Source organism: Monopterus albus, unplaced genomic scaffold (genome assembly GCF_001952655.1).
Source record: "Monopterus albus unplaced genomic scaffold, M_albus_1.0 scaffold83.1, whole genome shotgun sequence".
Lineage (NCBI taxonomy): Eukaryota > Metazoa > Chordata > Actinopteri > Synbranchiformes > Synbranchidae > Monopterus > Monopterus albus.
Window position 1 is genome coordinate 856234 of NW_018127963.1, and position 27972 is coordinate 884205.

At 41.6% G+C, this 27972-nt stretch overlaps 1 protein-coding gene across 1 annotated transcript in view; it reads left to right on the forward strand.

Moving 5' to 3' along the window:
* The window catches only part of cpamd8 (C3 and PZP like alpha-2-macroglobulin domain containing 8), a 42168-nt gene that overhangs the window by 11640 nt on the left and 2556 nt on the right, over positions 1-27972 (forward strand). The window contains 23 exon segments of the mRNA XM_020607036.1: positions 632-863; positions 4929-5082; positions 6742-6872; positions 7045-7096; positions 7589-7887; positions 8556-8624; positions 8710-8866; positions 9066-9242; positions 9895-9976; positions 14125-14281; positions 14540-14614; positions 15892-16057; positions 16601-16687; positions 16827-16963; positions 17058-17213; positions 17955-18017; positions 20186-20448; positions 20551-20638; positions 22262-22336; positions 22546-22651; positions 22829-22939; positions 23019-23231; positions 24573-24647. Coding sequence (XP_020462692.1) covers positions 632-863; positions 4929-5082; positions 6742-6872; positions 7045-7096; positions 7589-7887; positions 8556-8624; positions 8710-8866; positions 9066-9242; positions 9895-9976; positions 14125-14281; positions 14540-14614; positions 15892-16057; positions 16601-16687; positions 16827-16963; positions 17058-17213; positions 17955-18017; positions 20186-20448; positions 20551-20638; positions 22262-22336; positions 22546-22651; positions 22829-22939; positions 23019-23231; positions 24573-24647 — 3125 coding nt within the window.

Genomic DNA, 27972 nt, shown 5'->3' on the forward strand with positions numbered 1-27972 from the left:
AAAGAGTGAAAATGAATGAGAGAAGAAGGGAGAGGTGCAAGTTAAACCTGTGTGTGAGAAGAAAGATGTTCCATCATGTAGCAGCATCCAGCATTTTCCCCCTCTGGGTGTGAAGGTGCCTCATTTAAGCTGAGCAACCTTGGAACAAACTGTCACTTTCTTAACAACTCCTTCCATTCATTTTTAGCCAACATAAATGAGCTGCCCATAGATTTACATATGCTTGATTCCTTTGGATGGGACTTCAGTTCTGCTTAATTTCTTGTGAAGTCTAAAAGTCTCTGATTTCCCTTAAAAGTTGATTTAAAGTGGATTTTGGGCAGCTTAGATCAGAAGGAATGCTTTGCATGCAGTTTTGTAAAGTTTATTATGTCTTGTGACAGTTGACCAAAACAAACACAAAATATGTGCTGCCAGTAATGGTCTCAGCTCGTTTCATTCAAAGAAGCAGATTGGGTCAACACCTGACTGTCCCTTAAACCTATCTATTGTGGGGTGATAGGGTGTTGGTGCTGACACGGGTGCTGCTGACATAAGTGTTTCATCAAGCCCGTCCTTGAAGTCTGTGCAGCATACTAAAATCTTCTCATTGTCCAAATAAGATTTGTATGTCAACATGTGTCACTGACAGCTCTGAGACCGGAGAAGCTGAGCTGCAATTAGACGTGCCAGATTCAATCACTACATGGGTGACAGAAGCCATTGGCCTGTCTGAAGAAAAGGGGCTGGGTTTAGCGAAGAGAACCGAGCTCCGTACCTTCAAGTCCTTCTTTGTTGACTTTACGTTGCCCTACAGCCTAATCAGAGGGGAGCAGACCAAAGTTCCCCTCACTGTCTACAACTACCTACCAGCCTGTTCTGAGGTAAGATGATGGATGAGAGGACAAACAGACAAAGTAAATGCACCATAAGATTAATCAGCAGTTGCCTTCACAAGCTGGGTCATTTGAGCCATATTCCTAAATATGGCAAAGGTAGCATGAGTACACTGGAGTGCAGTTTTCATGTTTTAAAATACAAATTCTGTGTATTATGCATTATTATTGACCATTATCCAGGGCATACCACACACTGTTTTGAAAAGTCAAAATCACTGCCACAGTTAACTGTACAAGTTTGATTTTGATCTGGCCATAGCCATTCTTTTCATGAGGTCTTTCTTTGCTTGTTTCTTTGGTTTGATTGTCGTACAATCTTCACTTCATCTCGGAGTGCGTACAGGACTGTGGGATTTTGGGCAGAGCAGCTTTTTTTAAAAGGAGGGAGCATCGCCCTATGTCTTGCTCTAATTTTGCTCCTGACCCAGAATGCATCTGTGTCTTGGACAGTCATCCAACACTTTTCAGCCAAAAATCAGCCATTGAAGGCTCAGTAATAGAGTTCCTAATGTACAGTGGGTATAGAAAAGAATCACCCCCTTTAAAATAATCACATTTTGTTGCTTTGCAGCCTGAAATGAAGACAGCAACTCTGAATCCATCTGTATTTACTCAGTGCCAACTTATAAGACTTATAACAACTATTTGGTATAACACAGAGCCTCCCTGGATTAGGACATCGCTCCAAACTGCTCAGAGAGGCTACCAAGAGGCCTACAGCAACTCTGAAGCAGTTGCAGGAATTTATGACAAAGAGTGGTCATTGTGTGTATGTGACAACATCACAAATTCTGTTATGGTTAGTCCCCCTCACCAGGAGGGTGAGGGAGAACTGAGGTTGGACTCAAGACCGCTGACCCAGGTGCTAGTAAAAATGGTGGTTTAATGGTGGGGATACAAAAGGAATAGAGTCAATGAATACATACAACAGGGCTGAGCAAAGACGGCTGAGGAGAACAGGACGACCAAGGGAGTAGACAGGGTAACAGCAGGAACCAGGAGAGGAGGAGGATCAGAACGGACAAGGGAACAGACAAGCCAACCAGGAGGGTAGGCGAACGAAAACGGAAATCCACAGCACAGGAACTGTCAGCGTGGAAAACAAAATGACATATAATACATACCACGAAACTATGTCTGTTACGGGGTATGGGAGTTAGGTAAGGTAGATAGTTAATGCTCTGGCAACGACGGAGCGTCTGCCAGAGGTATAAATAAGGAGGACAGGTAATCACTAGGATGCACCCCAGCAGTGCGCACCGACAAACGAGTCGCTAATTACTGGAATGCAACACAGCTGAGGTGCAGAGCCCGCAAGATCGAGAGAGCAGAGGAAAGAAAGGTGGAAGAGAGGCAGGTCGCGCTGAGCGGACCTGACAAATTCTCCACAAATGTGGCTTGTATGGGAGGGTTGCAAGAAAGGCCATGTGCAGTCATGACTGAGCTTTGTCAAAAACACACCTTGAAGATTCTGAGGCCACATGGAAAAAGGTGTTATGGTCAAATGAGACTAAAATTGAATTATTTGGCCTCAACACCAAGCGATATGTCTGGCGGAAATCCAATACACCTCACCATCCAAGTAACACCATTCCTACAGTAACAAATGGGGTGTGGTAATATCCTGTTTGGGGGGTGTTTCTGTGCAGCAGGGACTGGAACACTTGTCAGGATAGAAGGAAAAATGGATGGGGCAAAATGGCATCAAATTCTTGAGGAAAATCTGCTGCCTTCTGCCAGAAAGTTGTCAATGGGAAGAAGGTTTACCTTCCAACATGACAGTGACCCAAAGCACACAGCAAAAATGACCACACAGTGGTTGAAGGAGACAAAGGTGAATGTGCTTGCATGGCAGAGCCCAGGCTTAAACTCCACTGAAAATCTGTGGAATGACTTGAAGACTGCAGTCCCCAAATGGTCACCATCAAATTTAACTGAACTTGAGCAGTTCTGCAAAGAAAAGTGGGTAAATATTGCATTGCAGTCTAAATGTGCAAAGTTAGTAGAGACATATCCCAACAGACTAAAGGCTGTAATAAAGCAAAAGGTGGTTCAACAAAATACTGACACAAGGGGGTGATCCTTTTTCCAACTCAGTGATTTTGTTTTTGAATTTTAATTTTTTAATTTTTTTTTTCCTGATATGGTGGTGGTATATTTTTCATTTGGATGTTATAAGTTGCACTAAGTAAATACAGCTGGATAAAACAAAAACTGTCTGTCTTCATTTCAGGCTGCAAAGCAACAAAATTATTTTAATAATTTAAAGGGGGCGATTCTTGTCTATACCCACTGTACTTTAAAAAGGAAACTGAAATGTCATACAGGTGTACTGCATATTTTTGTTTAATTAGGCCTATTGATTTGTTGAATTTTACATATGGCTTTCTGTGTTATATTCCTTGTTACATAGGCCTCACTATAATTTGAAATCATTTTGGTCCCCTTTTTTCCCTGATTTAAGTGGAGCAGGATGTAATCTGATTTGAGCGCTGAGCGATAATGAGCGGAGCGGGCAAACAGCTCCCTGAGCAAGAACCGGAAATTCTTACCGCTCCACTCCACTCATATGCTCTGCTTCATCTACACACCATCAAGGCGTCTATGAACACATCATCGAGAAGAAGGATGCACAAATCTTTATTAAATACATGTATGTCCTGGTTTATGGTGGCCATGCAGCATTTGTAAATCTGTCTGGTTGGAGCACTAATGTGTAGCTAATATCTGGCCTGACAGTGTTAAACCCGGTGTGTATTATGGTGTTTCTGGTGTATTATTGGTGAAACTTCTTGCTGCCAGTGAATCTTAGCAGCCAGTGATTTCATTTTATATCGGAGAGGACACATTCAGTCTATATACTGTATTTCTTGGATGTTAGCAGTACCAAACATGATAACGTGATCACTTAAAATTTGGAGCGAAAAGGTAAAAAGGATAAACCAACAACAAATGAAAGCAAAACATTTTCACTGCTACAGTTAACCTGACTCAAGCCATTGTGAAGTCTCAGAAAATTAAATTTCATAGTGTAGTGAACTAAATGCAATGCATCAGCTGCATGGAAGGTAGGAAGGTTAAGTAGTCTATTTCTTACATGTAAATGAAAAACAGACACATTTACTGTAGGCAAGGAAGTCCTTTAAAATGGAAAGAAGGGAGATATTCATCAGGAAAGGCTACAGAGGAGGGAGCCCTCCTCGAGGATGGAGAGATATAAAACAGTTGCCATATTGACAGAGTAAACTAAAGTAGCAAAAGTTGTTACAAATGAGAGAATTGCAATATGAAGTAAATACAACCCATAATAATGTTAAACATAATAATTGAAGAATTATAGGCAATGTGTAATTTTTTAAATTTTTGTATTTAGTGAAGTGCTGATAAACAGGACAAGGATTATTATTATAGGATAACTGTAGATGTTGGCCCAGGGCTACACATGGATTGGAAATTGTGCCCAAAGGAAGCAGAAGTTTGTAATGTGAAGATATGACATTAGCCCAGAAGCATGTCTCAGCTCTGACTCTGAAGAGCCCTCTAAGCTCTATCTTGGCCTTAAATGGGTCCATCCTGCACTCCAAACAAATGACATCATGATTTTTGCAGATGAGCTTTTTAAATGGCCTGTGCGTGTGCTGCCCTGATGTCATGTTAGGTGACTATGCCAACCAGAGTAGCCCTTCCTTTTATGTCCAATCCCAGCAACATGTCATCCCTACATTTTCTGCTCAGTTATTTACAACTCGTGGCATGTGGATAAAGAACATTTAAAAGATCCCACCGCATTACTAAGCCCTCTGTGAAAATTGAATGATGAGTGGAACTTCATCCTTCAGGGAGATAGAAAAGAATGAGTCAGTGAGCCTGGAAAATTCACGTTGTGATTTAAAAATTCTCCCTTGCTTTCAGAGCTTTGAGGAGAACACGCTATATGAGGGAGGGGTGTGCCTGGCAGAAATGATCTCACTGCAGCCTCTCCTCTCCTCTCCTCTCCTTTGCTCTCTTTGCCTCTGCTCTTCTATTCCCTTGTCCCCTACCCTCTCACAGGTTCATGTTAAAGTCTCAGTTCCAAAAGGCATCAAGTTTGTTGGCCACCCTGGAAAGCACCATCTTACCAGGAAGAAGTGTGTTGCTCCTGGAGAGGCCACTCCCACATCCATTGTGTTGTCTTTCACTGAACTGGGGTCTGCCAACATCACAGGTACTAACAGAGCACAGTCAAATGAAAAATTAATTCATTTAAATACTATATTGTCAGAGTGGCAGTAAAATGTTATTCTTCCTAAATTATTTTTATTATGAAACATATAATATTTTGCTGTTATGTCATAGCAGTGCCATTGGAGTCTTGGGGCAAATTCAGGTTTGTTGGTCAGGCTACCCGTGACCCCGTTTGGGACTAAGCAGTATAGATAATGGATGGATGGTCAGGTTATTTGTCCCTTTTTGCAAAACTGGCAAAAACATTTTTCTAGAGCCGTGCATCTTCATTTTTGTTCAGTTGTATTACTGTGAAACACATGGAACAGAACTTTATATCAGTGCAACAACATTATGTACTAGATACAGTATAAAGCATATGAAATAGATTGTATACATTCAGGATGTGCTATTTAATGTCCTGTCACATGTGAGAAACAAGTTAATGTGTGAGCATTTGCTGTGAAAAAATGATTCTGAGTAAATGATACACGTTCGATAGGTTGTTCTTGAATCATAAAGTGGCATAGCACTGGAAAAACAACAGCAGCCTTTCACCAGGACAACAGTCTCCTCAGTGTGATGTCTTCCAAAAAGGCAAACCTTTGACTGAGGACAGCTCTGCTGGCCGGTGAGCAGAGCTGTATGTGATCTGATCACTCACCCAGAGCACACATGAGAACAAAGCAGGTCAGCAATGGGGGAGCAACCGGAGCTGTGCTGTGGCACTCAGTGACATGTTGATGAGTTTGCAGGTCACTGGCAGTAAATGGGCCCCCCATGGCCCCACTCCTAGTCCCCTGGCCCCTTGTGTTTCCCTCTCAATACACAGAAACAAAGAGACACCACTGGCACAGGGCCACATTTCCACTGTGCTCCTCAGCAAGAAAACTAGGAGTCCTCTTACAGACATGTTTGTCCTGTGTAATAGATGTTATGAGTGACGACCATAAATACCTGAAAGACAGAGGTGGTAAATGGCAAAAAGCACTTTTCTATGAAAGGAAGCACAGTCAAAGCACTTTACTAGTAGCCTATTCACCCACCCTCACACAGTGGGGATATCACCAGGGGCAACTTGTGGTTCAGTGTCTTGACCAAGGACACTTCAGCATATAGACTGGAGTCCCCTATGGTTAGGGGACGACCCACTAATACCCCGGTAACGCATCATGCAGCAGTTAGTGATTTGTGACCTCACCATGAGTATGAGGTAGTTTTTGATGAAATCCACCCATATGTAGTACTACTACTAGTACTACAGACGAATGTGCCATGAGATTGAGATTGCCAAACATCAAAACAATGTCCAGCAGTCACCAAACTAATATTGTTTTAAAAAATATTCAGTAGCATCAATGTAATTTAAAGTGTCAGTAGAACCAAGCAAGATGGGAAGATGAATTTAAAGGGCTGGGGCTTCAAGGTATGGCTGCTCATGAACATGTTTTGCAGTCATGCAGTGGTTAGGCTGTTAGGCTGGAAAAACAGATGCCTGTCTTTGATCCATGGTCCTTGGTTAACTATTGCTTGTCAGGGAGCTAGCATCTGGTTTTTGGGTGACACTCCACAGACATTCTAGACAACCAGAAAGGGTGATAAAGTTCTGTGACAGAACTGAAGCAAGGAAGTCTCCTTCTGCTTTATGCTGCCCCAACAGCTCGTGCCATTGCCTACAGTGAACCAAGCTGCTGTTCAGATGGACTTCAGACGAGCAAAACAGGCAATGACTTGGACGAAAGAAGGACTCCGATTGGCCTGGATTATGTTCGCAGGACTGTCCTAGTAGAGGTAAGAAAGCTGATATTGATCAATGTCACTTAATTTTAAAAAGTTTACTTTGTATATTGTATTTGTTTAACATTATCATTTTGTTGATATAATACATTATTTCATGTTTTATTGTAATGTTTTCACCTTTTCTTTGCTATAACACTTTCTCCTCTTCCCATCCTCCGTGCAGCCAGAAGGCCTGCCCAGAGAATATACCTACAGTGTCTTCTTCTGTCCCAATGGTCAGTGCAGATACATTTTCCTCTGTTCCGTATTGATATATTATTATATTATATCCATATTTGAGAGATTGCTGGGATATCATAGTTTTTGCAATATCCGGTCCCTAAAAACGCTCATTAAATGATTTTATAAATGAATAATTACTGCTTTGCAGTTGTATTCCTCCATCAACCAGTGAAATTCACAGGAATGGGGCAGATGTGAGGGCACTGACCTTGACATTTGACCTTTGACCACCAAAATCTAATCAGCTCATCCTTGAAACCAAGTGGACATTTTTGCCAAATTTGAAGAAATTCCCTCAAGGCTTTCTCGACATATCTTGTTCACAAGAATGTGCCAGACTGACATACATCCTACATACATACATGTCATACATACTGACAACCCAAAAACATTAGGCCTCGTTGGCGCAGAGGCATAATGATGATACCAGTAGACTGTTGATAATTAGTTAGTTCCTGAGAATATTTTGTATTTCTTTTTGTCAGAGAGGATCCACATTTCCACCCCGAACAAGTATGAGTATCAGTATGTGAAAAAGCCGGCCAGGATGAACCAGTTCCAGGTGGCAGTGAAGACCCACAACGATGCCCATTTTGCTCTCTCGGCTAATCCCCATGACAGTGCAGAGATGCTAGAGGTTGTACTTGGGGGTAGGCAAAACACTCGCTCCTGGATCTCCTTGGGTAAGATGGGCGAACCCCTGGTCAGTGCCTCTACACCAGGCATTCTCTCCTGGGATGAGTTCCGCTGCTTCTGGATCAGTTGGAAGGGGGGCGTGATACAGGTAAGGAGATGAAGGAAGTACAGAAGAAAAATACTATTTTTCAAGTGTAGAATGTTAGGTGGATTGGCGCCACCTTTACTTGTGTGCCTTCCTATAAGATCACAGGCTCCTGTCACTGAGGACACTCTGTGACCAATAGCCTGGTGCTTGCATGGCACTCACTGGCTGCAACACTGCTCTCTGGTCCCAGACTTAGCATTAGCCTTGCACCATTCACCAAAGGCTGCAATTGAAAGCCAGCATTAAACAATGGATATTATGATCCAGTAAGATTCATTTATTTTCTTGGGGGTGGATAAGTTGTGGGTCTCAGCTGTGCATGGTCCTTGGTTTAATGTCATTACAAAATTAAACTCTAATACTGCAGATGAAATGTGTGCTATGTGGGTCTGTTTGTATGTTTGCATTATGATCATGTGTTGCAGTCACAGTAGCATCACTGGCACAGAGTGCCGCTATCAGGACACGATGTGAGGTAGTCCAAAAACAGCACCAGTTTCTTTTTAAAGAGGGTTCACTGAATTGTCAAATTTTCTGTTTTTGTACTGATCCGTAACGGGAACAGTTGCATTCTGACCAAAGAATTAAAACAACACAGTCAGTATGATGGACTAGTAATTACAAATGTGTATTCTTCCAGAAGAACCTGTCTGTATTACTCTCTCTAGGTGGGCCATGGTTCACATCCTTCCAATGAATCAGTGATCCTTCATTGGATGGGCCAATTCTCTGGACAGGTTTGACAATTTTTTGGCATTTATATACAAGGTACGGTAATTTATCTTTAAAGATAATTTAAAAATAAATTGTTTGTCCATCCAGGTGCGTCACATAGGCTTCTCAACAGGGTGGGGCTCAGTTGGAGAATTTAAAATCTGGAGGAAGGAAGACTCTGAGGAGAACCACAATGAGGCCTTTACTCTGGGAGTCCCTCACAACATGGTGCCTGGATCTGAGAAGGCCACTGCATTTATGATTGGTAAACATTTTAATGTGTGCATATTATTTATTGTGTGCAAGATACATTTGCTGATTTATTACTTCTACTGTACTCATATTTACATCAATAAAGCTTTGGCTTATATAAAGCAGTCAAGCCTTCATTTGAGCAGAATGAAAATACAGTGCATTTTCAGTGTGAATAAGCAATGTTTGGGAATGTGTGTATCTTTTTCCAGGGGACGTAATGGGGCCAACCCTAAATAACCTGGACAAACTGTTGAGGCTGCCCTTTGGGTGTGGTGAGCAAAACATGATCCACTTTGCCCCCAATGTTTTTGTTCTCAAGTACCTGCAGAAGACCAGGCAGCTCAGCCCTGAGGTTGAGAATGAAGCAATTGACTACCTGCTACAAGGTGAAGAAACTGCAACACAACTACATTCTTGTTTCTATAACACATTGTACCCATGGTTGAAACCTTTAATGCAGACCTATCGCAGTGGGTTAAAGATAAGCTTTATATGTCAGGGAGATATGGTTTGAGTTTTGGACACTTTGCTCTTGATTACTTGTAATCTAATCTGTCTTTTAGTAACTTTCTTTCCTGATGCACTCCATGTAAATTGGTTTAAATCATGTGCTGTGCAAGGGACAGGCCACCTTGCAGTTTGATGTAAATGCGTTGAACAGTTACTCTCACCACCCCCACATTGACTGGGAATACAGCTACTGAGCTTTCTAAATTACAGGAACAAATGTGATTTTATTTTCATAATAACTAAATGTTTTGTTTACAATATAATTGGCTTGTGCTAGAATCACCCACTTTGTCACAGTGTGGAGCTACTGGACACCTTTGCCAGTCTGTTATTTGTTTGTTCGACCTTTGCAATTAGTGTACATGTGTCACACAGCAGTAACAATCTGTTTTGTGCATTTTCTGCAGTAATGGATATGAATAAAAAGTTAATTTTTAACATACTTTAGAGGCTCTGTAAATATATTTGGTAATTCTTCTGTAATTTCATGCTCTCCCACCACCTCACCCATTCTTTATTCATATCCAGGCTACCAGAGACAACTGACTTACAAACGGCAGGATGGATCCTACAGTGCCTTTGGAGAAAGGGATTCCTCTGGCAGTATGTGGTAAGTCATTGTAGGTGTAGCTGTGCAGGGTTACACACCTCATACCAGCCAAACACTTAGCTGTAGACACATTCTTTATCTTGAACAGGAGGAGAGGTTACTGTCCAAAACACTAAAGATTTTCCCCTTTTATTTTGATAAAATGAAACAAAAAACAACTTTTGTATCCATAAAAACACATCTCAAGCAAACTACCAGACAAAAACTATCACTAATTTTTCTTTTTATCCGCATTATAACCACATCTGGCTGAATATTAAATTGGAGGAGCCATTTTTTCCTATATCAAAAGCATACAATTTACTAATTTCCAACTACAACAAATGTCTCCCACCGCTTAAAATAATTTTATTTCTCTTTGCAGTAAAAATGATAAATGTCCTTATTTATCTTTTGCCCTTTCAACTATTTCACATTTTTGATAAAGGGTTGACAAACTGACAATTTCATCAAACCACTGTTAGTTTTCTTTTCCATTGTATCTTTAAAGTAGAGATCTGTTGATTGTATTAATGAGGAGAAACAATAGCACCATAGGTGTCAACAAACTGCTCATGTCTCATTAGCTATCCATTATTATTCCCAATATCATTTACAAACAAAACAAACAATGAAGGTTTTTTTTTTTAATCAATACACTGTGTTCATATGATTCTGTTCTTGCTGGTGTGTTTAAATCACTGGTGAGTTTTTCCTCAAGTGTTTATTTCATGTTCACACTCTCTGGGGGTAGGCAGGCAGACGGAACCATCTCATAATATTTATAAAATTGAAATCAGCCTTCTTAGTGGGGAACTTAGCTGCTTGCATTTTGAGGCCCTAACACAATGTGTACACATCTGGTGGATTTATGACCTGAGGTGGGTATCATATTTAATAGAGTTAACACTGTGAAGCAGCAGGTTATATAAACCACAGGGAATCATAAACAAACTGCACAGTTGGATTCCTGAAGTAGGCAAAGCTGTTATTTGCAGTCAGGGTTCATATCCATGGCACAGAGTGGAGCCATGCTGCTCTGGCCCCATGGACAAGCTCTTAATACCACTATTGGAGACAGTGTTATAAGTTAGCTGGAACTACTTTAGCAAGTGGCGTTTTACCTCGTTTTTGACATGGCCTAGAAAACAAGTGGGGTATGCCGCTTAATGACTCACTACCTGAGTGTAATTAGTAACATTAAACTGCCATGGAAACCATTCCCTCTTCACCTGATGACTTAGAGGATATGAGGATGTAACAAGCAGCTGTTTGGCGTTGTCTTTGGCACCCGGGCAAACAAGTGCACTCACAACATAGAACCTACATCCGGCCCTTTATTAGGATTTCACCAACAACAAGCCCAGCTTTTGTTTTAGCTCCACAGTTTATAAGCAGTGCATTCACTGCCTAAAAGTAAAAATGTATCAGAGCAACAATTGACAATCTAATGGAAAGACTGAGCGTAATGACAAGGACTGGCAGTAATGGTTTGGTGGGCAGGGGTAGCCATCTCATCTCAGAGCCTGAATTCCTCAAAGTTTCTCCATTAACCACAGTACTCAGTCTCTTTCTAAAAGTAAGTTATCCTTAGCAGAGTAGAGTTTAGACAATAATCAAGCCAAGGCAGCAGGCAAAGATTCTTCATTAACTGAATTGCCCTGCGTCTCTTTCTCAACAAACCTTAGCATAGTTGGACTTGTACAAATTTCAGAAGAACACAGTGGGCATAAGCAGACTACCAGTAACTGTGCCAAAAAAACACCAGAATCAGCAAGCGGTAAATGCACAGCACAGAAGCTGGAGAGTCTACATGCAAACAGAACAGAGTCAGTTTGGTAACTACAGCAACTCCAGTCAGAGTGTAAGAGCAGGAGGTCTGATGAGCTGATAAGAGGCAGGTGTAGATGGGTGTGGTGGGAAAACACAAAGGGAAGGCAGGGTAGAACCTGAAAATAAAGAGGGGCAACATAAAGTGAATATGCAGGTAGTGCATCAACCAAAATAAAAGCATAAAACGGGAAATTGTCTTGCCAAATCTTAATTTTAATCCTATCCATAATTCCTAACGTGAGTTATAGTCATTCTGTGAATTTTTTATTTTTTTTGAAATGCCAGATAGGGTGACCGAGGGAGCTTATCTCACAAACTAGGTAAAAAGACCAACAAGGGAAGCCGTCACATTTTCATATATGTTCTTCCTCATCAGGACAAGGAGAAAGCTGAGGTCATACCTAAACTAAAAATGTACTTTTAACAAACTTGTCAAAAGTTTGCTCCCTCATTTTCTCTGACAATCTCAGTCCTTAACTCAGCATTTTGAGGCTGGCAAGGCATTTATGTCTGCCCAGAGACCGAATACTAGAGACTGAAAAGAACGAATATCTGCTGCTGTATTAAGATAATAATCACTTCTTTTCCAGTCCTGTGCCAAACTGGTAAGCCGATGTTTCTAGCTTCTTTTGCTATAGCATGGCTATTAGTCATTGTAGAGGTATTTATTTGTAATAATAAAGCCTGCAATGGTCTATATGTTCACTAAATATCAAATCATGCCAACTTGTCACAAAGCTGTCATTCACAAACAGCCTGCAGCACTAATTCTTAGATCTGAAAATACAGACATATCCACCGAATGGATGTAGAGAAATACTCAGCCACAGGCAGACATTTGCTAACGTTACTGGTACCTTGATCTAATTTTCCAGTTTGGTTGCAAGAGTACAGTAAGCAGTAGCACATAATTTATGATCTAACCCTGACCCCTCATTTGTAATTTGTTGTTCTAATCCAGTTTAATCTAAGTTTAAGTAATGTACCTCTGGGTGCTTTCTAAAACAACACACTAGCAACGTCTAAAATAGCTGAAGGAAAAATACACTTAATCAGGAGGATGGAACACATTCTCTACGTCCAAGATTCCCCTTTAAACTTATCAACTTGGACTTTATCATGGAGCATACACATATATTGTCTTTAAAAGCTCCATCAGATCTACCCTTTGAAGTCTGGGGCTGGATAAGGGTAACTCAGAGAAGGAATGTGGGAGTGAGAAGCTGGAAAACAGGAGAAAGAAAAAGTGCAGGGGGAGAAGGCAGTGATCCCAACCAAGGGCCGAGTGATGGAAGTGAGCCTGTCTAGTGCTTCCTTCCTTCCCCAAACTAAATCATATTTACACTTTCCAGTACCTTTCCCTGGGGCCTGAGATTTAAAGCCTGTGACACAATATTAACATTATAAAAATTCCATCAGGCTTGCAGCTTTGACCCTAGTTTTGTCTCTGGGGAGGTGTAATGTCCAAGTTTCAGCCAGAGAAGATTTAGTGTTTCGCTTTATGAGAGCAAGGTTCTTTTTTTTCTTACTCATCTCCCTGGTGCTTTTGCTTGGACTGTGCTTTCACTTACGAGCTGCGCTGAGAAACTAGAGTATGATCTGGTTGTTTATTTCTTTGTTTCCATCTCGTGTTTTCTTTCTTTTTATGGTGAGCAGCTTGCCTCATCCTCTAAGTCAGTTGTGGTTTGGGATGCTGTAATGGGATGTCTTGCTGTCACTGAGGTGTTGCTGTCCAAAGAGTGCAGCTTTTAACTACTAGCGAAAGGTCTGTTGTTTATGAATTAGCGTGTTTCTGTTGTCTCAGCCCTGCCCCCAAGGGCTGACTTCGGTTCCCCCTGGTTCTTGTTCACCATGGCTCTCTAAAACCACTGCTCATAAACTTTTAGTTGCACTCTCAGGCCAGCAAAATTGACAACCTTCAAGGGATCTGTGATTGTATAAGTTGAGAAATGCTTTGGGGAATCTTCAACTCACATGCTGAAACGTACTTGATTGGCCAGTTTGAGATTTCACATTTGCACAGCTGTCTCATCCTTTAGCGGTGATCAAAACCTGCCGCACCCATCTGCTCCCCTGCTCACTTCCTGTCTTTTTCCATTTCATCAGATCCATCTATACATACCAGCCCTCTCTGACAAAAACATCCCTCCATCTCCACTGTTTCCTAGTAGCCCCCCTTCACCATCTGACGACAGACTGAAAGAATGTGACCTTCTTGCTCTGTTGAAAACATGATTGCTTTCAAACTTGATAGTTTCTCCTCTCTTATCTGCTTCCTTCACCCTCACCCATCATTAGCTGTTTCACCCCTCCACCTCCATTTCTCTTCCCTGTAGGTTGACAGCATTTGTGCTGAAGTCTTTTGCTCAGTCTCGGGGTTTCATCTTCATTGATCCAGAGGAGCTTCGTGCCGCCAAGTCCTGGCTCATCAAACATCAGCAGAATGATGGCTCCTTCCCTGCCATGGGACGCATCCTCAACAAAGACCTGCAGGTAAGTCTTGGTGGATATGAGATGGTGGGTGGGGTTAAAGCATTTTAGGTTGTCAAGTGATGTAGATGGACAGGGATAGTTCTTATTCCCTGAGACAAATTGGATTAAGACTTCTTAAGAGTGGCAGTCCTAAAATTAACCAAAGTTAATGTATGAATCTACATATATTTGTGTAATAGTGTTGTCAGTTCAAAACTAACAGTCAGTCCAAGCTCATGAGGTTCTGAAGAACTAGAGATGTGTGCCTTTTCCCCACAGGGAGGGATCCATGGGAAGATCTCACTCACAGCTTATGTAGTAGCAGCTCTCTTGGAGACAGGGATAAACACAGAGGTAAGCGATCAAACAACACCGTATGCAGTCATCACACCACAGTCACTCCTCAGTGGTGAGCTTTGGGTGGCTGTACTTACTTGTACAAACCCACTGAAAAAAGGTTTTCATGATGTGTCACCTACACTCAATGCAGTGCTGTGAAATTTGATAATTTCAGCAGGTTAAAGAGAACAAGTATTTTATTCATCAAAGGCAACACTACAGTATGTGTCCCACTTAAACCACTTACTCCTGTAGCCAATCCTACCAGCCTGGATCATGTGTGGATGTACCACTGCATTCCTGGTGGTTGTGAAGATGGATGTGTTGGCAGTCAGCCCACTCATATTTGTGCTGCTAAACTAATATCTAATCATGTTTTAGACTTAATCAAAGGATTTAAGCTGACATGCAGAGCCATTTAAATTCTGTGTAAGGCACCCCAGTTGCATTTTTATTTTTCTCTTTTCTGTTTTTTCTGTTTTCCCCAGTCTGTTTTTTCAAAGCAGAACCTCCATCCCTTTTTAATTTCATTTAATTAAAAGACTGCTGCAATTACAGTGAGTGGTTCTGAAAGCCTGTCATCTCACAGATGATAGGGAAGGTCATATCTGCAGAAGATGAAAGTCAACTCTCAACATTTTAATGCCCAAAATGAATGTTTATTCAGTAACTGCATCTGGTTGAAATGGTTATGGTTTTGGGCATGGGAGCCCCTAAACAGTTGAATGATGAAGTGGACGATGGTGACGATGATATATACATTATACCTTACTGTATGTGTGTTTTTGGGTGGCTGAGTGTTTTTCGAAAATGTATGCCAAAGGTCATGTAAGAGGCATTTCTGAAGATCCCTGGGAAATTATGTCACCACAGCAGAGAAACACATTATTATAAAAGCAATGTCAGTACTGTACAAAAATGAAAGACATTGTGTTTTGTACTGTACTTATTGTAAAATATTGATTTGTATCATAATCTGACAGTCATTATGAAGCTATTTTAAAGCTGAAAACAGTGAAATAAAAAGAGTTCTTAAAAGCTTTTGTTACTTTGAAATTTTGTTTTGTTAAGTGCCATGGAACCATCACACCACCATTCACAGTTTTCAGGTTGATCTGCTGAGTGGCCTTTGTTCTGTCAATGTCGCGCTCAGAAAAGAATTTGTACTTATCTTTTTATTTGGTACAGCACTACTAAATCAGAAAATCTTGTTTTGCAGAGTCTTAGAAGCTGCTGAATATTACTACTGCTACGTGTTCATCTGTTTTTTCTAACATGCTGTCCTGGTCCAGGAGGAGAAGGTAGCAGTGGCCAAGGCCAAGGATTTCCTGGAGAGCAACACGTACTCTGCTGATGACCCTTATACCTCAGCCCTGTCTGCGTACGCCCTGGCTCTGCTACGCAGCCCTTACGCCACGCTGGCCTTGCGCCGCCTCAACCACATGGCCATCACACAAGGTACTGCCACACTCATCAATGTGAGAAGCATAAATAACAAATCGCTGGAGGTTCATTCATTGACAAGCAGGTAATGGACAATAGATACACAAACATGTTGAGTGAAAGTTGTCTGTAACAACTAGACTAAAGTTTCAAAGAAATAACAGTAAGAATAGACAGACATGTAAACAGATATGGCTGATTTCTCTGATCAGATCTTTGCATCAGCACAAAACTGGTATCAATCGATACAAGATGTAGGACAGAAAGTACTGTGAAAGCAGCTGCTGTAGTCCTCAGCAGTGTTTCAGTCCGTTCCTTCCTTTCCTCTTCTTATCTCACTGCTGGTTTCCTTTGGCCATGTCCTTCTCTTCCTCTTGACTGACTTTGTTTTTTGTGGCAAATCTGACTGAATTGAGAAGAACACAAAACTGTTCTTACTTGATTACAATAATTCTATTTGCAAAGTACAGTGAAGAAACATGGTTGCATAGTTGCTGAAAGGTTTGATTACAGGAGCTGCAATCTCTTTGTCTTCATCTCACTTTGATGTCTTTGCAGATGGGCTCACCCACTGGAGTCTGACTGGCAGCACCATGACAGATGAGGACACTTTCATGGGCTTCAGTGATGGCCTCTCTCAGTCAGGTATACATATTGTACAACTACTAATACATCCATCAATCCATCCTACTAATACATCCAGTAACCTTCCTATTTAAATTCTCTAAAATAAAATGCTAAATCCAAATGAGAATCTTTGGAATCAGTTCTTGTTCGTTCCCAGTGGTGTCAGCAGAGGTGGAGATGACAGGCTATGGTCTTCTGACCTACACGCTCCTGGGGGATGTGGCTTCGGCTCTGCCTGTGGTCAAATGGCTCTCTCAGCAGAGGAATGCCTTGGGCGGTTTCTCCTCGACACAGGTACCCGTGTTTCTTTGGCTTTTCCTTTTGTTTGGATCAGACACTTGAGGCTGGATCACTGTAAAAATGACTTCTCTAAAACCCGCTGTTCCAGGACACGTGTGTGGCCCTGCAGGCTCTGTCAGAGTACGCCATCTTGTCCTACATGGGAGGAGTCAACCTCACCATCTCACTGGCCTCCACCAACCTCGACTTCCAAGAGAACTTTGAACTCAACAGGGAAAACAAGAAGCTCCTTCAGAAGGCTAAGGTAGTCCCACCAATGGAAACAATGCATAATATAAATCCTTAGTGTTGTTCTTGTTGTTTTGTTTTTGCTTTCATATGGCAAGAAGAGCCACCCTGTTTGTCTAGGCTGACAAACCTTTCTCAGTGCTAGTACTTCAGAGAGGACATTTCACTTAAGAGACACCCCCATTCTTGCGATTTAGAAACATTTCCCTCTTGCTTACAGTGATTGGTTGGCATCTATGTAGAAGAACACTGGCATTAAACATTCATTTCTGTGTATCTATTTCTGGCTGTTTAGTAGCCAGGATCTGTTTATCCTTCCAAACCAAATCAGGCATAACTGCCCTGGACTCCCCTAAAGTACCCTGTTGGTTTGTTGATTTAATAGCTGTGTTTTATTGTCCTGTTTGCACACATGTTACAAACCTGACAGTGTGGGCATGAATGACACTGGCCAGGGCACTGTGGCGACAGGTCAGTGCTGCCATGCATGCACAAGTGCCCCATGGGTTAGGGTGGTTCAGGTCAGAGTGTAGTACCTTCTTTCTGATGGACATGTTCCTTCATTGTGATCACTGATGTCAGCTTAAATAAGGACAATTAAGGACAATTAAGCCCTGATGGTTATTAGCCAGGCAACCACTGATGACAATGCAGCAGCCTACACCATTCATTCACTTGATAAATGACTCGTTCACCTTGTCCTGCCCAATCTGAGTCTCTTCTTTTCTTCTTTTTTTGTCTCTCTTTCATTTTTCAGATCCCCAGTATCCCCACAGGCCTTTTTGTGAGTGCTAAAGGAGAAGGCTGTTGTCTCATGCAGGTATTGTTATAATACAAACAAGCTCACACAAAAAGACATTTGCAGTCTTGAACATTACCCAAACAGGAACTGTAATGCTGTGCTTACTTTATCACCTCAGCAAGAATCTTCCAGCAGGGGAAGGTCAGTTGCTGTTGCCTCATAATGTCCATATTCTTTCCTGTAAATTGGAGTGATCTGGTAGAGCTTAGCCACTTCTTATGGAATGTGTTGATCATTCCTGTTGATTCCTGTGGTCACTGGACAGGATGCTGTTTACTTCTACCTTAATTCTAACAAAAATCCCTTTCATAAATGGTAGGAATCATGTCCTCCCTTCTTGTCACCCATGTTTTGAATTTTGTCTGCCAAATAGAACATAAATTAAAAAGCATGCGTGATCAGAGAGCTTTAGAATCCCATTTTTGAAAACCTGTGTGTGATACGAGTTGATTTGACTGAGGCAGAGCCAGCTACATTGTGTACATATGTTGTGTTCTGCAGTGCAGTGCTTGAAATGTCTTCCAAGCTGTTTGTCTCACACAGACACACAGTTTCTTTCTTTACACCCCTCTCTCTCCTTTACCTCCATCCACACCTAATCGTGTATCAACACTCCCCTCTGACAGCCCCTCAGGCCAGCAGCACCTGGGCTCTAATGAAATACAAGAGAGGTGCAATCAAAGAGACCTGCCTGTGTATTTGTTTGTAGACATAATCTATGCGATGAGTATGTGTCCTGTACCTCAGGATTATTATTTAGAAGCTTTGCAATGGTCTCAATTAATCATTAATCCAGAATGTGTACAGTTCTGGGAATAATAATCATCTGTGAAATTATAAAGAGCGTCAAAGCAGTGAGTTGTCCTCAGGCTGAAATAGTAGTCTGCTGAATGTGTCCAATGAATATGATTTGTGGTTAATACTTTAAATTTCTGCCGGAGACTTCCTGGCTTTCTAGTCATGGCCTGAGGTCCTAAATATTTGACTCTTAAGTAGTATGTTTGCCTGCATTTGGTGCCAGAAATTGTCTTTCATACAACTGCCAAAAGGTTATTTAATTAAGTTTGTTTTTGTCATGCAAAAATACATTTTTATAAGTTGGTGCCTCAATTATGTACCATTTGGCAAACTAATGAAGACCTCTTTTGATAGAGGACATTTATAATCAGCTGATCTGACTCTCAGGATGTCTCTGAGAACCATAAGTTTGTTATTGGTTATATCATCAGAGGAAGGAGTAAAGCTACAATCAGTATGAGCCGAATTATTGGGAGCCCAATAATAATCAAGACCTAATGTTTGAATAACAAAGAGAAAATATAACAAGACTTGGAGTCTACAGCCATGCTAGCAGTTTTGTGAAGCTGTACTTAAGCACAGTGTTGTTTCAAGCTAAATGCTAACATCAGCAGGCTAACATTCGCTAATTAGCACTAGATGCAAGTTCAGTTGGGGTTGACTGGAATGTCATTAGTTTTGCAGGTATTTATACCAAAGTAAGTCATGAAATTTGACTTCATTATAGCATTACATTGAAAGTTATGGGTTTGCCAAAGTTAGAAATCATCCTGAGGAGCTACATGAATCTGTCCCAACTTATTTGTCATAGCCATTAGTTGGGACATGTCAATGTCTACAAAATGGAACCTCTTTGTGGCAGTAGAGGAAAAGTCAGAAAATGTGGTGCCAATCCATCTAATAGACTGAGATATTTTGCAATAAAACTGAAAAAACTGACCTGCTGGAAGCATGACAGGAAAAGCCAGGGGATCTCCATAGTCATTACGATTCACCTTCTGGGCACCATAGATAACTGTACCAAATTCCTTGGGAATTCTTCCAAGAGCTGCTGAGATATTTCACTAAAAGTCTCAAATATTTACCTACTGAAGGAGAAGTCAGGAATCAGCAAAGTCAGTAGGTTTTATTCTCCGGGGGTGATAAATGTACAACATGTTGCAATATTTTAGTTTGGACCAAAATGGTAGACCAGCTGACCGTCTGACAGACTCGATCTGCCATTCCTAGAGCCATATGAAAAACTAGTTTCATAGCTGAGTACCATGATTACATGATTTTTATTTTTTTGCGATGAAATCAAACTCCTCTCTTTGAGCATTTAGTCTCAAGTTTCATGGGTAACATTCCTAAGTACTGTACACCGGCTGCTCTCTGTGTGTCTGTAGATTGATGTGTCTTACAACGTACCTGATCCAGTATCCAAGCCAGCCTTCCAGCTCAAGGTGGACCTGAAAGAGCCTTTTCAGGAGCGACACCTGAAGCCCCCTTCCTCCTCCTCATCTTCCCGTCATCCTCCCTCACGCTCCCGGAGCCGTGCTGATAACCGCTCTGAGCTCAACCGAAAGCGGCGGGCGCCCCTTGATGATGACGACCCTTCAGCCCACCAGGACAAAATGGACTTTCACATCTCCCTAGAAGTTTGTGCCAGGTAGAACACAGATTCTACATACAAGTAAAGAAGCTGACCCATACGCATAGCTCTACTGTTAACAACACCCTGTCTTCATCCTGACTCTGACTCACTGCCTAGGTGGCTCCATTCAGGCTCATCCAACATGGCCGTCATAGAAGTTCCCATGATTTCCGGTTTCCAAGCAGATGTTGAAAGTTTAGAAAGGGTAGGTAATCGCATTAACAAACAAACACATTTTACTGCATTCTGGTAGAGAGGCAGGCTAAGTAGTAATGTAAGTGGCCAAACTGAAAGGCCTGTAGAAAGAGAAGGAGATATGGAGGTTATTTGACAAAAAGCAGTGCATCGTGGAATTTATCTGACTCCTAATGTTTCCTCTGGAGACTCTAGAATTACCTATACATGTTCAGGTTCCCACAGGATGCCTCCTTGAACAAATACACATATACTTTGAACATGGGCATTATTCCTTCACATGGGGACATGTCCACTAACTGCTGTGTGTTTTGTACATGAACAGTATGAAAATATTTCACGTGTTTGTGTGTGTACATGTGTTTATATCTGAGAGTGGTCATTAAGATGAGGGTCAGTTTTATGGTGGTTTTTACGTGTGATAAGAGAATCACAGTCCAGGCCCCGTCTTAGGGCTGGAGGCCAAACGGGCCATATAACCAAACACACACATCTCACTGGGTCTCATGAGGTACAGATTGGAGACAACATGTATGCTCCTGCTGGCCTCCCGTGTAGTTTTTCTGCTGCTTCTTGGACTGCCAATTATATTCCTCTACTTTATGGTGACAGCCTTGGCTTCCAGATTCATTTACATGGATCATGTAGTTATGAAAGATTAGTCTGATGACTGACTGGGAGCTACCACAGCAGCACCTCATAAACCCCTGCTGTCTAAAGGCTGCCACCTTTGACAGAATGAAATATCTCCCTATGGAGGAGATTTATCTCTGCTAGCTCTCTATGTACACTCACATTTGTACTAAACAACTTGCTCATTTATACATTTAAAACATTCAACATTTACACCAACTAGATATTTGTGGACAAGGTTCACAGTGATCCCAGAGGAAAGCTATGATCCCATGTTGATTTCAACTACTATAAGCCTAGCCATGTTTATTACTGGTGACATGGGTTGTGCAAAATGGGATGCCCCTCAGTATCAACAAGTCCAAATGGCTTGTGGGATATCTTATGATATAAGATATGTTAACCCAAGGTTACTGTAGTCATTCCGGGTTTTTGTTACATGTTTTGTTATATTTCATATTTAATCTTCTGTGAATAGTAAACTCTGATTAGTGGAGGTGGAGCTGTCCAGGCCACTGTGGTGCTGACAACTGTTTATGTCTGTGGCCATGACTAACATGTATACCCATTTATATTAGCCGGAATCAGATATACAGCTGGTTTGACTACATGTCATGTTCTCATTTTGTTCTATAAATCAGTTATATACAAGGACAGATCTGTGGAGATTCTTTTGATTTAAATAATCCAGTTGTGCTTTGTTTATCTATTACTATCTTAAAGTAATATAAAGTTGACATGTTACATGTTCAGCTGTTTTCAGACATTAGGTTCTTACAAGGTAATGCTAGAGACTGCTGTGTAGGATCCCACCATATGTTTTCACAAAGAATATTAATGACACGCACTCTCACAGACAATATTCTAAACCAATTCTAAGACTAAGCCATGTTCAAATCTTTAAGTCTGACTCTACATTCTGCACACAGTAGAGTGTAGTCCCATTGTGTGTCTGTTTTTCTACATACTGAGCCTGGTTTACTTGTGTCTTCCTCCACAGCTGTTGATGGACAAGAGAGTGGGTCTGAAGAGATACGAGCTGAATGGGAGAAAAGTGTTGCTCTATTTTGATGAGGTGAGTTTAATCAATATTCCTCAGTGGTGTGTCAGTGAGTGGTTTGGACATGTGAAAACACACTGTAGTGATAGTGAATGAGGAGAAACTTACTCACCAATGGTTGCACAAGGTTGAGGAGTATTTTGAGTTTGTGTAAAAGTGTCATTCATATTAGCATCAGCTTCATTGTGCCTGCATTTCTGGGTGTCTTTTCTGCCCCTTGTTAGATCCCCAGTCAGTGCACAACGTGCGTGACTTTCCAAGCTGTCAGGGAATACATTGTGGGCAAGACAGCACCTGTTCCGGTCAAGATCTATGACTACTACGAACCAGGTGTGCCTCCGATGAATAGTTCAAGTACTGCTCTTTAAAGTTACAATGTAGGAAAACCATCTAATTCACCATGATTTATGAAGTGGCATCTTTTTTGTGGAAATTGGAATTTTTTAATGTTAGTTATGATGAAGGTCATCACTGTTTTATGTGTGTTGATGTCTGCTTGCTGCGCAGCCTTTGAGGCCACCCGGTTCTACAATGTCAGTGAGAGCAGTCCGCTAGCACGGGAACTGTGTGATGGGCCTACTTGCAATGAGGTGGAGAGTTCAACCAGTCAGTGGATTGGTAAGATTGATCTATTTTCTCTGCTCTTAAACATACACAGTTTCTTAAAGATTTGTTTTGGTTTATTATTTTTTTGCAGGTTTTGTGCAGGTGAATCAGTGCAACAATGTGTTTGGCTGTCTAGAGGAGGATCAGTTTGAGCGTTGCACTTGCTACAGGGACTGTGGTTATGATGGGGAGCCAGTTTGTGGATCAGACAGACAGGTGTACCAGAACCAGTGTCAGATGGAGGTGTTTGCCTGTCGAAATGGGACACGCATCAAGCAGATTCCACTGTCCCAGTGTCCTCACAGTAAGAGCTCTTTCATCGCCGTCAACTGGACTTTGGTCTTACTGGTTTCAGACCTCTGAATTTCCACGCACATCTCAGATTTGTTCAAAAATTCAAACAGGCCTGCAGGTTGGAGAATCAGTCAACCTATAGGGCTTAGTAGGCAGGCTTAAGACTGGGGATGTGATCTTTCTACTTTAATTAATTATTTATCTAGTTATTGTAAATCTGCATACAGGGACAACTGTTAAAACAACATATTTCTCTGATCAGTGTGGCAGGTTGGATATGTCACTTGCTAATTGAATGGTAGGGCTAAACAGAACTAAATAACTACCCCTCCCAACAAGAAACAGCCACAATCTCACACTGCTGATTCTTATCTAGTATTTCTGTGTGTATCCAATGTTATTTTAGTGAAATATAGAAGATTAGGTCTAGAGCAGGAAATAGCTTGCAAGAAGCCAATATTAACTGTATCCTGTTCAACAATGCAGTATTTAAATTGTAACTCATCAACATTTACAGCATATTCCACTTGATCTCCCTTTAGGGGAGTGTCTCTGTATGAGTGTGTTCGAAAGAACTTGTGTATTTTATTGGAGAAGTTGCTCTGCTATATCATCTGTATGCCCATTGTGTGTGTGTGTTCGTTCACATGCAAAGCATGTATAAGGCTACCTGTGTGTGCTGTGATCTGAGCTGTGGAAACAGCCGTTCAGGTGTTGAGCTGATTACTGGATGAGTTTTCTGAGAAGAGCCACCAGCCGCCCTCCCACCCACACACACACCCTCTCATGCTCTCTGCTGTATTACAGGGCTCTCTGCAAATAACAGAGTGCTTTTGTCCAGCCCTTTGAAATCCCTGTCACATTCCTTTCCGACGCACAGCCCAACAACAAAGGAGCCTTCATGTTGTGGAGCAGATTGGGAAAAAGCATAGACAAATCTTTGATGGGAAAATACCTCAGTTTGTGCTAAGTGGTTTGTACTGTGTAGATCATCAACAGTGTCATATTTTTGATTAGAGTTCTGAGACCTTGTTTGTTTGTGTATGCATTGGGGACATTCATGGCACCATTTCCCCTTTATGTAAAGGAAAAAGATACAGTTTGTTCCACAAATGGGCCCCATGACCATTGTTTAGCCCCCTGCTATTTTTGGAAAGATTTTAATGCAGGCCTCTGAGACTACACCATTGTTTGGCCAAGAGGTGTTGCTCAGTGAGGTGGATAATGCTACTGTGCAATATTTAGATTGTACAACACTGAAACTCAGTTTAATTCATTACTATTTTTTCTTTTAGGTTCAGAAGCAGCTGCAAAGCTATGAATAATCTAATGTGTGTGTTTGTATTTCCAGCAGAGACCACAGTGGAGGACGGGCAACCAATAAGAAGCCAGAAAACTGAGCAGCCCTCAGTGACTGTACACACAGGTAACTTCATCTACCGTGCCTTTCCCCTCTTTCTCTGTACACTATGCATTGCATTTGCACTTGTAATTTTTCCATGTCTCATCTCACTCTGTATTTGCCTGCTGATGCCAGTCATACCCAGCAGCAAAGCTAGTGTTTGTAGCGTGTTTACATGTGCTGTCACACTACTGCAACTTGGATTTTTATAGGAATCTAGTTTGTGTATAGCTCAATCTTTGCTTCTTTGTTAGCTGAATGTAAAGGTAGAGAGCTGAGATTTCAGGCATATTGCCACTCGACATTGGCATGTGCAAATTTCAGGCATGTGTTAATTTTTATAATATGGAGAATAGGAGGTCACAAGGCCAGGAATAAGAAAGAGTGATAAACAAAGAGATGTAAATATGTGGTAAAACGGTAAAAAGGGGGGAGGGGGTATCTTAAAAGAATGATGACCAAGAGATAAGATGAAAGAAGAAAGGAAAACGCAAGAACAGAGTTGAAAGAAACGAGGGATGAGGAGAGGAAAGTAAATATGTAGGTGGGGTTTGTGGCAGCACATTCCCCTGCCATCACATCACGTCTAGAATCAGTATGATAAATAGGTGGATAGGTTTCACCCCGCAGGCTTGAGTGTTGCTCTGCCATGAACTCAGATCGGCTGCCCCGGCAAGAAGAGGCATCCTGATAGGATGTTTGGCTTCATGTGGAGGGGGCATGTAGTTGTCTTGCATTTGGCAGTGAAAACAAAAAAAGGTACTCCAGTCATTCCCAAACTGCAGAAATGTGTATATTTACATGCATGATTTGTGTGGATCTGCATGACTGTATGTGGCAATGTGCAAACTATTACTGATATATAAAATCAAAGTCTGCCCGTGTGGATGTCTGAGTTGTGTACAGGTGTGTTTGTGATGTGGCACAGCCTGCACTGACTTGTTCCTCAGCCTGCAGTTCCTGGTAGCTGCTCTCAGTCAAAGGTCTCCCTAGTACAAAAGCTACTCACCAAAGGAATGTTGTTACACACACACACACACACACATCTTTGTTTTTGTCAGTTACTGGGTCCCTACATAGACTTACTTTCATTTCCAGGACACTTACCCTAAAACCGAACCAGAACTTCTACTTGCCTAACCCTAACCCTAACCCTAATACTTAACCAAAGTCTACACTTGCTCTAAGCTTACACCCCATCGTTTTAATAAAATTCAACTACGCTGTGGGGACCAGCCTCCAGTCCCCACGAAGATAGTAACTCATGGATTTTGGGCCACACAAGTATTGAAAAACAAGGCCACACACACACACATATATATCTATCTATAAATTGTTGCAATCACCAGTTCTTTGGTATTCTCATGTTCATTTCTCGTTTGCATTGGAACAGCACAAAACAGTAGATTTAAAAAAAAAAAGCCAAATCTGATACATTCCACACAGATCTCCAAAAATGGACCGGACAGATTAATGGTGCCTTTTCAAAATCATCAGAAATAATTATATTTCAAGCACGTGATGCTCCTTTAAATTTGTAGCAAAACTCACCTGTAGCAATCAACATGTGCTGGCAATACAGAAATCACACTTGCAACCAGTTAAAATGAAGAAAAGTTGACTCAACCTTTGTGTTGGCAAAGGGTTGTCTTAGGATTTGAGAACTACAACAGTGGAAAAGCATGGACAACTTCACAGCTACAAGTCCATCTCCAGGGATCTGGCTGTTCCTGTGTCCAATGTGCGCAACATTGCCAAGATGTTTACAGCCCATGGCTCTGTAGCTAATCACCCTGGACGTGGTACTACCTGTTTCCATCTGAATGACAAGGGGCACTATGGTAGGAGACCCAGAGGGACCCCACTGCTGACACAGAAACATTAAAAAGCAAGATTGGAGTTTGCCAAAACGTACCTGAGAAAGCCGCAGTCCTTCTAGGAGAATGTCCTGTGGACAGATGAGACTAAAATACAGCCTTTTGGTCGAGCACATCATTCGATTTTGTTTTCAGAAAACAAAATGAGACCTTGATAGAAAAGAACACGTCCCTACAGTCAAACACAGTGGAGGTTCACTGATGTTTTGGAGTTGCTTTGCCGCTGGATGTCTGGATGTCTGGATGTCAAGACTGGATGTAGCGCCCAGTGTCAGAAAGTTGGGTCTCCGTCAGATGTCATGGGTCTTACAGCAGGACAATGACCCAAACTTTAAAAAGCACAAGAAATGGTTTCAGACAATGTGCTGGAGAGTTCTGAAGAGGCCAGCAATGAGTCCAGATCTAAACCCCATAGAGCACCTGTGGAGAGATATCAGAACAGCAGGTGGGAGAAGGAACCCTTCACATCTGAGAGACCTGGAGCAGTTGGCAAAAGAACAGTGGTCTTTTTTGTGTTGTTCCAATGCAAACAAAAGAAATAAACACAAGAATGCCAAATAATTTGTGATTGCAACAATTTTCTGGGAGAAGTGATGCGTCAGCTGACAGAAATGCAGAGGTACCAATATTTTTGGCCGTGACTGTAATAGCACTGTTTGCAGTTTCCTGGTGTTCTGCATAAATTGGTCATGAAATGTGATCTGATCTTCACTAAAGTCACAAATATCGACAAACACAATATTTCTAAGATGGTAAAACACTTCAGTGTTTAGGGTCATTGTCCATTGCAATGTAACTTTTGGAGAGCAATGGCTTCCTCCTTGGTGTCCTGCCATGCATACCATGCTTGTTCAGTATTTTGCATATGATTGACTTATGAACAGAGATGTTCACCAGCTCTAGTGAATCCTTCAAGTCTTTAACTGTTACTCTAGGGTTCTCTTTTACCTCACTGAGCATTCTGCGTTGTGATCCTGGCTGGGTGCCCACTTCTATTCAGAGTAGCCACAACACCAAATCATCTCTATTTATAGACAATATGTCGAACTGTGGACTGAGGAATATCTAAAGTCTTTGAGATGACTGCACACACACACACACACACACACACACACACACACACTAACCTGATGCAGGCTCACACAGGCAAATACGCCCCCAGACACACAAACAGTCATCTACAATATGATAACCCTGGGCTGATAAGTTTGAATAAGTACTGTAAAAACACTGTCATTGTAAACCATTAGAGTGTTGAAGACATGCCCGCTAAGTCCACAGAGTGTAATAGGTGAAGGTGAATTGTGCCAAGGAATTGACAGTTTCAACTGAAACAGTGGAGGAAGCTGAAGCTCTGGAATTAGCTTCCCTGTGCAGACTTGTCTCATTAGTGAACTTGTACCAGAGGAGTGCATGCAATATTATGGACATGCAGACTTTCCAGCCTCATGTAGGGATATTTGCCTTAATGT